The sequence below is a fragment of the Hypomesus transpacificus genome, unplaced genomic scaffold (genome assembly GCF_021917145.1).
Source record: "Hypomesus transpacificus isolate Combined female unplaced genomic scaffold, fHypTra1 scaffold_30, whole genome shotgun sequence".
NCBI classification, from domain to species: Eukaryota; Metazoa; Chordata; class Actinopteri; order Osmeriformes; family Osmeridae; genus Hypomesus; species Hypomesus transpacificus.
Window position 1 is genome coordinate 2,995,053 of NW_025813826.1, and position 15,162 is coordinate 3,010,214.

General features: G+C 41.3%; 1 protein-coding gene across 6 annotated transcripts in view; it reads left to right on the forward strand.

The window, feature by feature from the left end:
- Positions 1-549: 549 nt before the first annotated feature.
- The window catches only part of LOC124463668 (NACHT, LRR and PYD domains-containing protein 12-like), a 33,790-nt gene continuing 19,177 nt past the window's right edge, over positions 550-15,162 (forward strand). For 4 of the 6 annotated variants that reach the window (XM_047015481.1, XM_047015485.1, XM_047015483.1 and 1 more), the window contains exons 1-5: positions 826-880; positions 1,768-1,841; positions 4,739-4,797; positions 6,307-6,426; positions 6,949-7,065. In XM_047015481.1, the coding sequence (XP_046871437.1) occupies positions 841-880; positions 1,768-1,841; positions 4,739-4,797; positions 6,307-6,426; positions 6,949-7,065 (410 nt within the window). In that variant the 5' untranslated portion in view covers positions 826-840. Of the gene's footprint in view, positions 881-1,767; positions 1,842-2,802; positions 3,203-4,738; positions 4,798-6,306; positions 6,427-6,948; positions 7,066-15,162 lie in introns of those variants that run through there. The other 2 variants (XM_047015487.1, XM_047015482.1) reach the window with 2 other exon arrangements.

Here is a 15,162-nt window from a genome sequence, read left to right on the forward strand (position 1 = left end):
GGGGGGGGGGGGGGGCTAACTCGCTGTGAGTAACAATTTAGCTAACTAGCTAACTTTAACTCACTACGACCACTGCAGTTGGTCGCCTCGATACACCACAAACAATGTCAAACCCATAACATAAAGATGTGTTTCATGGCTACAAATACAGTCAGTAACATACCTGTATATAATAGTGTTTAACTTTCTTGTGCTTAGCTTTGATGAAATGTTCGCTGCAAATACGTGTATATTTGGACGGCTGCCATCGTTTGCCCTCCCCGGAGACAGAGGTACTGTTATGTTTAATGGCACAAATCCACAATCACTTCCTCTCTGGGTTTTCTTTATGGGACTGAATTCTATAGAAACAGCCCAGGCTTGTCTCCTCTTCCATTACTGCATCTGATAGAACAACAGCTATACAGCATTTTGGCAACACAAAAGCAACAGACTCAGGATATGTCTGACTTTATAATGTATATAATAACTTTCTCATGGTTGGCGGGCAGCGGAAAGTCTTTTTTGCCCTCCAAGGGGGCGTGTCCCTTGGAACGTGACGTCACGTGAAAACTATGAATATGATGTGCAGAAGTCTAAAACAGTGTCCATGCACTAGAGCCAGATCCAGGGCGTTCCTCTCACTGACACACTGGAAGTGAGGGACCTCTGAGACTATGACATCCACAATGTCCTCTCCACACCACTGGGGGGCAACATTCCTCAGAGGCTGAGAGCAGCAAGAGAGCCAGACAGAGACATGCAGCTGTGGAGGAACCTGAGCAGAGAAGAAGAGCTCCAGTCACAGCCCCGCTCTGCTGAGCCACCAGAGCCTCTCTCTGTGTTGAGGAGACACTCGTCATGGTGGACAAACACAGGGGTTCCCAGAGACAGAGCCCAGGTACTTGATAGGCTCCCCTCTGCACATCAGGACATTCATCACTCCCTAGCCAAGAGGGATGGAGCACATGAGTTCAGGGGATTGATCAACTTGGTTGAAGGCTGTGTGCAAGTGAGCCAGTGTGTTTTTTTGTTGTGTGTGTGTGTGTGTGTGTGGACTTGTGGCATCAGTGTTGTTATGATTCTCCTCTGTTTTAATATGAAACAGTCATGCAGTCAGTCCCCATGACTAGACACTGCTACCATGTCTGTATACAGGTCACATGACCACACACTGCTACCATGTCTGTATACAAGTCACATGACCAGACACTGCCATCATGTCTGTATACAGGTCACATGACCAGACACTGCTACCATGTCTGTATACAGGTCACATGACCAGACCCTGCTACCATGTCTGTATACAGGTCACATGACCACACACTGCTACCATGTCTGTATACAGGTCACATGACCAGACACTGCTCCTCCTCTCCTCCTCTCTTCCCTCTGTAGAATGACAGATGGTAGACAGTTCCTTTATAGAGCTTTCTAGTTTTCACAGTCTCACACATCAGCTCTCATGTAACTCATGTCTACACATAATACATTATGTTGTATTTAACAGAGAACGTAAGATAACATACATTTCTGTGTTTTGGAAAAAAATATTTTCATTAAAAAATAAATCAGGTTAGTGTTTTTTATCTGATACTGCAGACCAAATATGACATAACATTTTTTAGTCACACTTACAGACTGGATTGCTGAAAATGGCTGCCAATACAGGTTGAAGCTAATCATGTCTCTATGTACATGTCACAGTTCTGTACATGATGTTTCTCCCCTTGTGGTTTCCTGTCAGCATCAGTCAGACAGCCTGAGTAGAGATATGTCTCTCAACAGGAAATGTGTGGCACTTCTGGAAGGAAGACGACATCCTGAACTGTCAAAGAGAAGACGTTAGAAAATACATTAAAGTAAGTGTACTGGATTACATGTATTGTATTTACTTAATCTACACCTTGACCACGTTACTGATGATTATATAGTTTAGGGTTGTGTAACAATGAAGGACTTAGTCAGTTTAAGGACTAAGAACTGAACACTAATTTAGTTACAGAAACATGGGTAATGTTAACAGCCCTTGTTGCACTGACACGTGTTGGAAGTGTTAGTAATGCAAAATGATTTGAGTTTTGAGAAGACAAAAACATACATTTCCGGACAGTGCCATTTTGACAACCTCCTCATTCAAAGAGTGTTCTTAACAGAATAGCTTCCTTAGATAAGTTTTCCACTGTAAAGGGTGTCTCATCCTAGGATGTATATTCCACTCATTGTGCGACTAAACTGTCTGTAAACGGTGAAAAGTTTCCCTCTAAGCTAAGCTGAAGATGGTTTAAAAAAAAAGAAATGTCACCAAGAGACCACATCTCCTCATAAAGAAAAGATGGTGCCTTGCACAAATGATGTTTTCACGTCTGGCTTTTAGGCTGTGACGAAAAGGATTCCATACATGGGGTTGAAAAGGAATAACAAATACATGTATTGAAATAATCTAACAAAAACATTTAACAACAATGAAGAGATGTGTTGTTTAGTGAAACAGCATTGAAGGGAGTGTGAGTCTGGTTTATATTGGCACTGAAAGCAGCACTTAGCAGTCCATTACTTGCCTGTGAATGTGTCCCTTTTCTGCCTGTTGTATTTGAGATCCTCCTGTTCCCCTGTCTGACTGCACTCACTAAAATGTTTGTTGTAGCACATAAGCCTGCACTGTACTATGCACTACTGCAGGGCAAGATGCAGCCTGCTTTGACTGGGGGTGCAGACACAGAGGAGGTTTAGTTAAGGGAGAAGCTAATATTGTGAATATATTGGCTCATGTTGACTTTTTACAATCACTGTTGGTTGACTGGCCGCAGGTACTGTGGCTACATAGATCTCATTCCAGTGCTGCTGAATCAGTGTAACGGTTGTAGGGAGGACCCAGGTGCACACACAAGGCAGACAGACTAAGTCTGGGGCCCGGCTGCGGGCAGGACGGCACCCCCACCTCAGGGGCGGCTCCAGACGACCTAACCCCAACCCCCGTGGGGACGGACCAAGGCGGCGGACGACCCCCTGGCGGACATGATATGCATCTATCAGATCTTCTCCCCACTTGCTGATCTGCTGTTGTGGTTCAAGGGCTGGGATACTTTGTCTACACAAAGACTCTGTCACTGGCTCCCTGATGCTCTCAGTATCCTGGATGAGTCTATGGGATGTCCTGTGACACCTGGCGTTCAGGCTCATTCCACCAGAGGAGGGGAGACGTCGGTAGCCATCCTCCATGGTGAGGGAGTGGAGGAGATCTGTAAGACATTACGGGCCTCCCTTTCTAACCCTAACCCTGTCTGACACTGCTGTTACTGTACCCATATGCATGTGACCTCCAGCACACAGCCATGACAACATGGCTCTCATTGCAAGAGACAACGATTTAGATATAACTGGTCATGTGGTCATGAAGACTCTTGGTTGTAACAGGGCAGAGAGACCAGGAGTGGTCAATCCTGTTAATCATTGTCTACAGTACAGATATCTACTGGACTGGGTTTTATTACAGAACATGTGACAGCAGAGAGAGCAGTTTCAGAGAAGGCAATAAAGCTGCTTTAGATCAGATTACACTGTTCAAGTTTCTTGAGTGTGTTGAATAATTCAATATGATATAATCTCATGTTAAATAGTCGATTGCAGAGTGAGACTTGTTGATGTTGTCCCCAGTATGAACACCTCTACCAGCAGCTCTGACAGTCCCTCCTATCTGATGTCAAACCTTCCTCTCTCTCCCTAATACACACAGCACACACACACACAACTGCCTTTCTCTCTCATTACAGTGTTGTGTGAGTTTTCAGGGTTTTGAGGGTTAAATGTTTTCTATATGTAAGAGTATATCTTTTTGCAGGGGTTTGTTGTAGGGGGGTTCATGTTCATGTGTACATCTAGTATATAACCAGCTCTCTCACTAGGTTATCATTAAACAGCTGCTTTTATCAATGCCAACAACCAGTACAGGGGTCCTACTATAATGTGGGATGTAGACTGAGTTATAGAAGATTGACGTGAACTTATTACCTTCCCCTGGTTGTGACCTATCAGTCTATCCTGATTCATGGTTTCTGTACCAGATCTGACCTATCAGTCTATCCTGATTCATGGTCCCTGTACCAGATCTGACCTATCAGTCTATCCTGATTCATGGTCTCTGTACCAGATCTCTGTCTTAGTGGCACCTTGAGGTCCCCAGAGTCTGTAGCAGCTGGAGACACAACAATGTTACTGTATATAGACCCTGTTAACAGAGGGTCTTTGTTTACAAAGGGTTTGGATTCATGAGTGTAAACCAACCTTTACTCAGCACAAGTATGGGAGTCAGATGGCTGAGCGGTGAGGGAATTGGGCTAATAATCTGAAGGTTGCCAGATCGATTCCCGGCCGAGCCAAATGACGTTGTGTCCTTGGGCAAGGCACTTCACCCTACTTGCCTCGGGGGGAATGTCCCTGTACTTACTGTAAGTCGCTCTGGATAAGAGTGTCTGCTAAATGACTAAATGTAAATGTAACCTGCAGTATATATACATTGGAGGTTGTATACTTTAAGGAGCTTCCTGTATCGATGGCCTTGCAGCAAACAGGGCAGCTCACTGAGCAGCCCAGTCTCTCTGGGGAAACATCACGTTTCTGACAGATGCAAGTCTGCACATGATGTCACTGAGGGACTCAAAAGGCCTTAAAACTGGATTGGAAAAGATCCATGTATCAATATTGTAATCCATGTTTTAGAATTATACTAAGCAACCAACAAAACATTACTGTGTTTCAGGGCACTGCCTCTAAAATGAGTCTCTCTGGGGAACATGACATGAAAACCAAAGCTAAGAGGTAAGATGAGAATCAATAACTGTTCATGACTGTTCTCCATCTCAGAGCTCAGCAGTGATATTATGACATCATCATTAGTCAGAATAAATCAGAATCAGAAGCATCTTTATTGGCCAAGTACATTTCCACATACAAGGAATCTTTTCTGGGTTTAATTGCTCTCAATGTACTTAAACTGAAAAATATGCATGCAAAAGTTTAGGATAAAATAAATAAATATAACATATGATATAATAATAACTACTTACTAACCGAGAGTGAGGTCATGCCGGGAAATATCAAACTGAGGCTGGAACGTATCGCGAGGTCGATACAGCAAAGCCGAGGTTTGATATTTCCCGGCATGACCGAACGGTCGAGGTTAGTAAGTAGTTTATTATATGGCATTTTTAGCTTCTTTTCATTTTGTAAACGAAAATAAATGGTACTGTCAGGCCAAATAGTGTCCTAGGGCCAAATAGTGTCCTACCTGACGTCACAATGCCGTTCTGAAGCAAGGACGCGTCCGTCACTATGCCGACCTTAAATTTCTGAGATATCTACGCGTGCTAGCAGGAAACTGTCATGGTTGCTATACTGGTTACTAGGTAGGAAGTTTTGTATTTAGGCTTATTTAAACCAGTTTATTCTACTCTACTATTTAAAGTTTTCACTGGTTCGACATTCCCGAGACAGCAACGCACGCAGGTAGAATACTATATGTGTTGCCTTCCCGGTCTGTTAAAAATGATGCTAAATAAGTGAATTATTTTGACGAAAACAACTAGCCTGCTAGCACCAGCTATTAAACGAGTGAAAACTTTTAATAGTGGAGTAGAATAAACTGGTTTAAATAAGCCTAAATACAAAACTTCCTACCTAGTAACCAGTATAGCAACCATGACAGTTTCCTGCTAGCACACGTAGATATCTCAGGAATTTAAGGTCGGCATAGCGACGGACGCGTCCTTGCTTCAGAACGGCATTGTGACGTCGGGTAGGACACTATTTGGCCCGACAGTACCTCTAGGCTAATTGTAGCTAGCTCTTAAGTCTTCTCACGGTGTGTTTCATGTGTTGCCTAGCAACTCATTACTTTTGATAGAAAGCGGACAACATGGTTCTGCTAAAATGGCTTTAATTTCAACACAAAATAACGACACAAGTGATTCAGTCTAGTCTTCATCCTCACTTTCGATTACAAATCTTTTCAGCATCATCTGGATAGTAAAACTCAGCAGCTGACTCGTCGATATCGCTCATTTTGAAGCTGACGTCAGAGGGCAATACGAATCCGTATTGACCGGCGAGGAGGGCAATACGTGGTTTGCATGACTACCCATTAGCCAATCAGAACGCTCGTACCATTGTTGCCATATAATAATAAAATATAATAATTTGTCAACTGTTCATTAGAGTGACGGCAAGGGGTAAAAAACTGTTCCTGTGTCTGGTGGTTTTGGTGTGCAGAGATCTGTAGTGCCTGCCAGAGGAGACTGAGACTGAAGGTCTGTCTCTGTTGTGTTGAAGCTCAATCCAACAGGAGAGACCAGCCTCACCTGTACCCAGCTGTGTGTCCATGAAGAGTGACAAGTCTATGGATCCACCTTTCAATTTCAGTAATGGAGGAGGACCTTCTAATGAGGAAGGGTATGTTCTGACCTCTGCTGGTGTTCAATGTTATGTCATGAAGGTGACATGGTGTGAAGAAGTCATCTGTACTGTATTTGTTTAAGTGAAACAAAGTTTAAAGTAATATTCATAATCTAAAATCCCAATGTAGCCCTTTGCTTTATGCATGTAAAATCTCTACTAAAACACAGGGTTAGAGCTGCTGACTGTAGATACTAAAGTATCCCTCATCACATCCCTGCCTGTCTGAATCTCATTCATTTGAAGATCCAGGAAGGAATGTCCGATTTTAATGGTTTAATGGTAATAGATGTTTGTCAATATTTGTTTGTTATAGTATTTAAGGTGATTTTGAGTAAAAAAGTACAGTACACAATGGGTAACTTACAGACCATGTGGTAATTGTTCGCAGTGAGAGAAACAGAGTAACAACAGGTCTGATCATTTTAGCAACCCATATTGGCAGAAAGTATAGATATATCTGTGGTGTCTACTTTATGGATTTATGTCTGTAAGACACTTTGTTGTGTTTGTTGACAGGATCAGACAGCAGAGACCAGCCTCATCTGTACCCAGCTGTGTGTCCATGAAGAGTGACAAGTCCATGGAACCACCTTTTAATTTCAGTGTTGAAGGACAACCTTCTAATGAGGAAGGGTATGTACTGACCTCTGCTTGCAGTCAATGTAAATCATTTGTATTTGTCACTTTAACATACACTATAATGTACATTGTCACCATTATGTGCAACACAATCACAACAAACTACCCTGAAACAAATGCAATTAACTAACTAATTTACTGACAATAACACTGACACAGACAGCATGAGAGTCAAAGCCCTGCAGGTACCAGGCCTGGTATGAGCACAGACCGAGCGGGGCTCAGCCCACTTAGACTGCTTGAGACCAGAAGGTCTTAAACTCCTGGGTGGAGGAGTGCTGCAGTGTCTAAAGCAGGCTGCTAGCAAAAATGCAGCCCTGTGTGAGGAGGACCCTGATGTCATTCTTCAGTGTCTGGTTGAAACACACTGTGGTTGAAATTCTGAGAATCAGTTGGAATAAAATGGTATATGTCTCTCCATACATATTTATTAACAAACAAACAATTGAACACAGAAACAACCATGTTTAACACACAAACATTAGACAATACACATACAAATCTGCAGATCGGCTCAAACACGGAGAGGGTCTAAAGTCATCACCTGTCTCCTGCATTTCATTCATCAGACAATAACACTAAACCTGGTCATGAAACACATGATCAGAGTCCACGTGCATCTAAAAGCACTAAAATACCTCAACGGATTCTGATGCCCAACACATCTTCAGCTGCAACATTTAAAGGAGCGCCATGGAATTTGTCCGACATTTACATTTATTAATTTAGCAGACGCTTTTATCCAAAGCGACTTCCAAGAGAGAGCCTTACAAAACTGCATAGGTCACTGATCATAACAATGAGATGAGCCTCAAAACATTGCGAGTAGCCAAACATGAAGCATACATTGTGAAAAGCAAAGAAGTGAAAATGGGAAGAACCATGAGAGCATGTTCTTGCATAAGAACTACATATGGACTGCATCCGACAACATCAAGTCTCTACTCCAGCCTTAGACCCCCACCCTCCACCTACGGTCTTCTTCTGACAACCGTCTGGTGGTCCCACCGCTCAAGAGCGCCTGGGGCCTGTACTACGAATCAAGATCAACATGCTCTGGATCACTTTCAGTTACCCGGCTACGCGAAGCCTAACAATCGCAATCACGATAAGCGGTACTACGACAGCGGTTATCAATTCTCTAACTCAACCCAGATCTTTCCAATCTAGAGACGTGCGCGTTCACATAAAGGGGCGGTGTTTGCACCCTATGTCCAATCGCAAACATTGACGAAACAAGAGCCGCATATTTCACGCAAGAAGAGCAGACAATAATCTTACAAACTTTGTCTGCTCCTCCTGCGTGAAATATTGTAATACAAGCATATCAGGAATACAGACATATAATACAGGCAAAATTCAACAAAGTCGCTGCTGCCAAGCTGGCAGAAAATAGCAGACACTAAATGCGTAAGCTACATGACTTATTGAAGATGTGACCATAATTACACATGTGCATTCCACAACGTTAAACTTTTGTTGCTGTATTATTTTAGTTGCAACCCTGCAGTGGCAAACGATTGTGGGAGCAAATAAAAAATAAATATAAAACCATAATTCAAAACGGTAAGTAGCAGTAGGCAATACTTGTACATATTTTAAGGCCAACAAGTACATGGCTGAATTGCCTGAATTTGTCCCTTTTGTAGGATATTGTATAGCTACAAAAGGCCTATAGAACAATGAAATTGCTTGCAGCCAAATTAGGCAACTTGGAGGGGGGGGGGTGGCTCCTCCACAGGACTTCATCCCTGCTGAGGAGCTGGCCCTCTCCAGCTATCAGGGTCACCCCATGATGGAAGGAGTGGAATGAGTATTCAGAATCCGTTGAGGTATTTTAGTGCTTTTAGATGCACGTGGACTCTGATCATAAAGATATAAAAATGATTTTTTTTGTTGAAAAAATCAACAACAAGTGGGACACAATCACAAAGTGGAACGAAATTTATTGGATATTTCAAACTTTTTTAACAAATCAAAAACTGAAAAATTGGGCGTGCAAAAGTATTCACCCCCCTTAACTTAATACTTTGTAGCGCCACCTTTGGCTGCTATTAAAGCTGTAAGTCGCTTGGGGTATGTCTCTATCTGTTGTGCACATCGAGAGACTGACATTTTTGCCCATTCCTCCTTGCAAAACAGCTCAAGCTCAGTGAGGTTGGATGGAGAGCGTTTGTGAACAGCAGTTTACAGTTCTTTCCACAGATTTTCGATTGGATTCAGGTCTGGACTTTGACTTGGCCATTCTAACACCTGGATATGTTTATTTGTGAACCATTCCATGGTAGATGTTGCTTTATGTTTTGGATCATTGTCTTGTTGGAAGACAAATCTTCGTCCCAGTCTCAGGTCTTTTGCAGACTCGATCAGGTTTTCTTCCAGAATGGTCCTGTATTTGGCTCCATCCATCTTCCCATAAATTTTAACCATCTTCCCTGTCCCTGCTGAAGAAAAGCAGGCCCAAACCATGATGCTGCCACCACCATGTTTGACAATGGGGATGGTGTGTTCAGGGAGATGAGCTGTGTTGCTTTTACGCCAAATATAACGTTTTGCATTTTTGCCAAAAAGTTCGATTTTGGATTCATCTGACCAGAGCACCTTCTTCCACATGTTTGGTGTGTCTCCCAGGTGGCTTTTGCACGCCCAATTTTTCAGTTTTTGATTTGTTAAAAAAGTTTGAAATATCCAATAAATTTTGTTCCACTTCATGATTGTGTCCCACTTGTTGTTGATTTTTTCCCCAAAAAAATCATTTTTATATCTTTATGTTTGAAGCCTGAAATGTGGCAAAAGGTCAAAAAGTTCAAGGGGGGCCAATACTTTCGCAAGGCACTGTAGTTTGTCCCCAATACGAGCCCCTCCAGACCCAACCACATTTTTTTGTGGGCTGGGCTAAGTTGGGCTGGCAGCCCGGCTAAGGGAAGGAAGAACACATGAGGATGTATTTGCTAAACACTTTTTTCTACGTTTTGGTCTTTTTATACTTTTTTGTGGCTTTCTTGTTGTGCCTTTTGAATCTTTTCTGGGGGATTTCACCACTTATCTATTTAAATGTCCTATTTATTATTTTTGAAAAATGCTATAAAAGTGAATGAAACATCAAAATTCAATGAAAGTAGTGAAATGATCATTTTTGTATCACTTGTGAAGAGCTTTGTACAGATACCCATTGTTCTTTTTGGTTTGAAAGGTTTTGGTTGATAGAAACCCCAATTTCTGATATGGAAATGATTAGAACATGGGTCAAAGCAACCCAAGGACAAAAGGGTTAAGGGGAGACACCCCAGTGAATAGGGATAACATATCAACATTAAACCTCCCCAGTTGATAACTAATAGTAGGTCAAATATTGCATTAATTACTGTAAATATGTTTAAATGAGCAAATGATTAAGTTGTAAAATATGATATCATTTGTATACATTTCCAGAACAGAAATCAGAACATTGAGTGAAAAACCTTGTTTCATTTCCAAAGTTTTTACAAAGGGCACTTTGGATATCTCTTTTTCATCAGTCCATTAATCAGAATATGGTGGCCACAGCCATTAAAGAAAATCAGTTGCAAATTGCGCGGCAGACCGTATTCTTGCTCAGGTTCTCCGCATCACCCACACTATAAAAGTACCCATAGCGAAATAACGAAACGCTAGGCATACAGTCTGTGGGACTGTGAGTGCACAGCTTCAATGTGTCGCATTGGCAACATACGGCTCAAGAAGCTGGCAATATACATATTTCCCTCTGTTAAGAACCTATATCTTTCAGAAAGATACTCATGAGGGAATGCGAAAGGGTTTTTTTGGTCTCTAAATGTTCTGGCTCTTCTGAGCGCACCTCTCACTATCCGCGCACCAAGCTCCACAGGATCTTCTCTGAACGGTGACGACAATATCGTCAAGAATGAGTTAGTGTGCAGGGTTTTTATACCAGTTAATCTCTGATCTCCAACTTAACCTGCTCCCGACCAGGTTAGCCGTTCAGCATGTGTTACCATGGCGATCTACCCCGGTAACAAGTGATCCACCGCCGTAGTACAGAAAACCCTGGGTTGAACCTGAAGTTACCTCGTTAACGCCAAATCTTGATTCGTAGTACAGGCCCCTGGTCCCAACACAAACTCTTCTCCTGTCTGGCCCCCCAATGGTAAAATCAACTCCACACCTCCATCAGAGACACTGACTGTCTCCCCACCTTCAAGAAAAAGGCTTATGATGCACTTGTTCCGGGAGTACATAGGTACTTAGGAATGATTTGCCAGACCTGATGTTAGTTTCCTCCAGGATCACAATGACTCTTATTGAGAGACTTGTTGCTCTTGTTGGTTGGTTGTAACTAATTGGGTGTGCCTGCCTTCGGTAAGAGCACAACCTTTGTTATCTCACATATATATTATTATTGTGAGAATGCTGTTATGTTTTTCAACTTCTCAGTTCTTCTGCCGTTTTTTGGCCTTTAACTACTTCAGCATACTTTCAGCTAGAGACACCATTCAACCTTTAAAATGTTCACAAGACATTCAGCTATTCCCAAATGATTCAGCTTTTTCAAATATTCAGCCAATTTTGAATTGTGACAGTTTTAAATACATGAAAATTTTAGCTCCTTCTTGATTTTTATGATTGTATGATCAAAAACTGATTCTTTTTCTGATATTCAACTAAATTGTCAAACAAATTCCTCGGACGTTCATATAGTTTAACTCACAGAAACAAGCTATACCTTAAAATGTAGGAAAACGTGTCCTCTTTCAGCCAATGTAATTACTAAAGAGCTCACATTTACAGATTGTCAGCCATGAGCCTTGAAGCGAGAGCAGCCTTTCAAATTCTCTCACTAACTTCAATGTAGAGGTGGGTAAAATTTGTCAGAGAAGGCCGAAAGGAAGACGATTTTAAAACTGCCGGTAGAGTCGTATTTCTGACCGCACAGACATATAAAGGACATCTCTCGTTTCGGCAGAGTCTTGGGTCTCGGAAGATCCTAATTTTTGAGATTGGACGTATAGTTTTGCGTCTAGGTTAACTTGTTTGAGGTGTTGATTCCAGCTAAATGTGTTATTCTCTCTGCCCAGCTCGTTAGCGATCACAGCTGCGCCATCACCGTGGCAACCAAACAGACACGCACCATGCAAGCAGAATTGGGTAACGTTTTGGAAACTGCCAAATGAGTTGTATTTCACATAAAGGATATCAATGGTTTTGGCAGAGTCAGGGCCGTCCCAAGCCTTTATGGGGCCTTAAGCAGAATTTATTTGGGGGCCCCTCATTTATTCAATTAAACTTCAATTTGTTACACATAGTTCATTTGTGGTGCGCCATTTATTCGAGGGCCGCGTTTATTTGAGGGCAACGTTTAATCTAAGAAATATGGTATTATAGGCTAGCTGCGCTAGCATGCTAACGTGTTAGTTCGCTACATAAAATGTTCTTAGATAGTTTGAACAGTCTTCTAAATCATCGATTTAGCAACGAGCAAATGTCAATGTTAGTTAGACTAGCTAGCTCTATCTCATCTGCTTTTTATTAACGCTGATTTGCAAGGAGTGAACAGCTAGATAGCGAAAACACCTAGACTACCTACCGTAACCTGTTGACTAGTTTAGCTTGCTAACGCAAGAGCACCTGCTTCTCCAGTTCTTTCAATAGATTATCGAGACAGGCGTTAGCAATAGGCTAGACTGCTATTCATTTTCTGGCTATTTTTTCGTAAGCTTCCCTTCCCGACTATGCCGACTAACAGCTAGTCTCTAGCTAGCTAGAATAATTTGCTAAGTAAGGTATGTTGATATAATATTTGAAACGTATTTAGCCAACAGTGGACCCTTAGTGCAAGAGAATGTTCATTGAAATCACATGCTGCTACTAGGTATTTCAGGACCGGCTACCCCTACCGTATTTCTGGGGCGGAGTTTTATAATCAATGTTCATTTTTTGTGCAGCGTTTAAACGAGAGCAGCGTTTAATTGAAGAAACACGGTACATTAAACTGTAATTTCATGTGCTCTTCGGGGCCCTTTGGTGGCCACGGGGGCCCTAAGCAGCCGCTTAGTTCGCTTATGCCTTGGGCCGGCCCTGGGCAGAGTCTCGGAAAATATCCTTATTTTTTGGATGGGACGTACAGTTTTGCATCTAAGTTAACTTGTTTGAGGTGTGGATTCTAGCTACATTTCTCATAATCGAGCTAGCTCTCCATAACTAAAAACGGTTCGACTTTTTTTCCACAATCGACCAAATTGGCCAAACAAGGTATGTACATTGAGCTTAAAGTGTACATAATCTAGCTAGATTGTTTTTATTTTAGCAAATTTACAGAAATCTGCAAAAATCGAGGCTCGACTGTCATAGCTGACCGTCACGAACAGCCAAACCAGGGCTGGGGTAAGTGTTTGCTGCAGCTGGCGTTAATCCTACCGACAAATGCTTCGTAACTGAAGAGTATTTACTTTTTATTAGCGATATTGAAAACAGAGGTTAAGGAACTTGTCCTTAATCAAAAGATGGTCTCCGTTTTCAATTTGAAGCAGTAGATGTATCTTATGTAGGAAATCTTCCATTGCATCCTCTCTCTAGCTTCACGCCTTCGGTTATTATTCAAGCCTACGGTGTTAATACATACCACTTTGACACACTTGCAAGAAATGATCCGCTGGTTAGATGTAGCATGATATTGTTATTTACGTATAAAAAACTCGCCAGGGACAACGACAACATCGACAACCCTGCACTATGAATTATTATTTTGATGTCATCTTAAATTAAGTGTCTGAACAGGACTGGGTGTGCAGGCACGCATGATTAGTTTCTCCTCCGTCTTGAACCTGAAACTTAGATTCTAAGTTAGAAATGTTGCCAGTCTGTTGCCAATGACCACTGGTTGCTACGTTTTTCCAGCAAGTTCAAGTCATTCCAGTGTTGTCCTTTTAGGCAACACTTTAGAATAATTATCCGTTGTTAACAAGTAGCTATGCAGGAAGTAATAGGTAGTTCTACATTAACACCAAATGTAATACTATTAACTAATATGGAACCAAGATTAACTAAACAGTAAGTAATAGCTAATTTACAACAAAGGTAGTTCCTTGGTAGGCATTTAGTTATTACTAAATAAATGTATCCTCTTGAGAACTACTTGTGAACTATGACCAATTAAGAAAGAATAACCAATTAATTATTAATCACAAAAGTAACATGTCTAAAAGTGAACAATTTGGTTGTTTTACTCTTAACATGGTCATAACTTTTCAGAAGCTTGTGCCTCAAATGGGTTCTTTGTGGAAACCAGTTTATGAATATTATATCCCCCCCAAATACATTAACTACAGGTTGAGATTTTGACTACTCTTACCAAAGGATGGACGTATGTTCTCTGTTTATTTCAAACTTAAACATGGTATAATACAAATAATGATAATTTGTTTAACATTTTTAATAGGAAGTGATGCTGACACTCATGTTTTGGATTAGTTTACTATTATGAGCTCTTGAGTATCAGTTCAATGTCTCAGACTCCAAAGACCTACCTTTATGTTACAGTAGCCGCATGAGGAGGACTTCTCTTTAGGATATGAATATAAACATTGATGTTCTCTTGTCAAAAACAATTTGCATCTTGCATTTATGTTGCGATAAGCGTAAAACCACATATTACAATGTTTGTTAGAATATCACTAGTGCCTCACAGAAATGTATGTCTGTACCGTATGTGTCAAATATAAAATTAGACTTATTATCGGGCTATCACTTGTGAAAACCAGTATAACTCCTCACTAATTACTCAAGCGTTACCTTGTCATCCTGCAGGAACTACTTGTGATGTGGACCATTATTTTAAAGTGAAAAACATGTTAACTCCTCACTAATTAATCAAGCGTTACCTTGTTATCCTGCAGGAACTACTTGTGATGTGGACCATTATTTTAAAGTGACAAACATGTTAACTCCTCACTAATTACTCAAGTGTTACAATATCATCCTGCAGGAACTACTTGTGATGTGGACCATTATTTTAAAGTGACAAACATGTTAACTCTTCACTAATTACTCAAGAGTTACCTTGTCATCCCGCAGTAACTGTAATCTGGACCATTA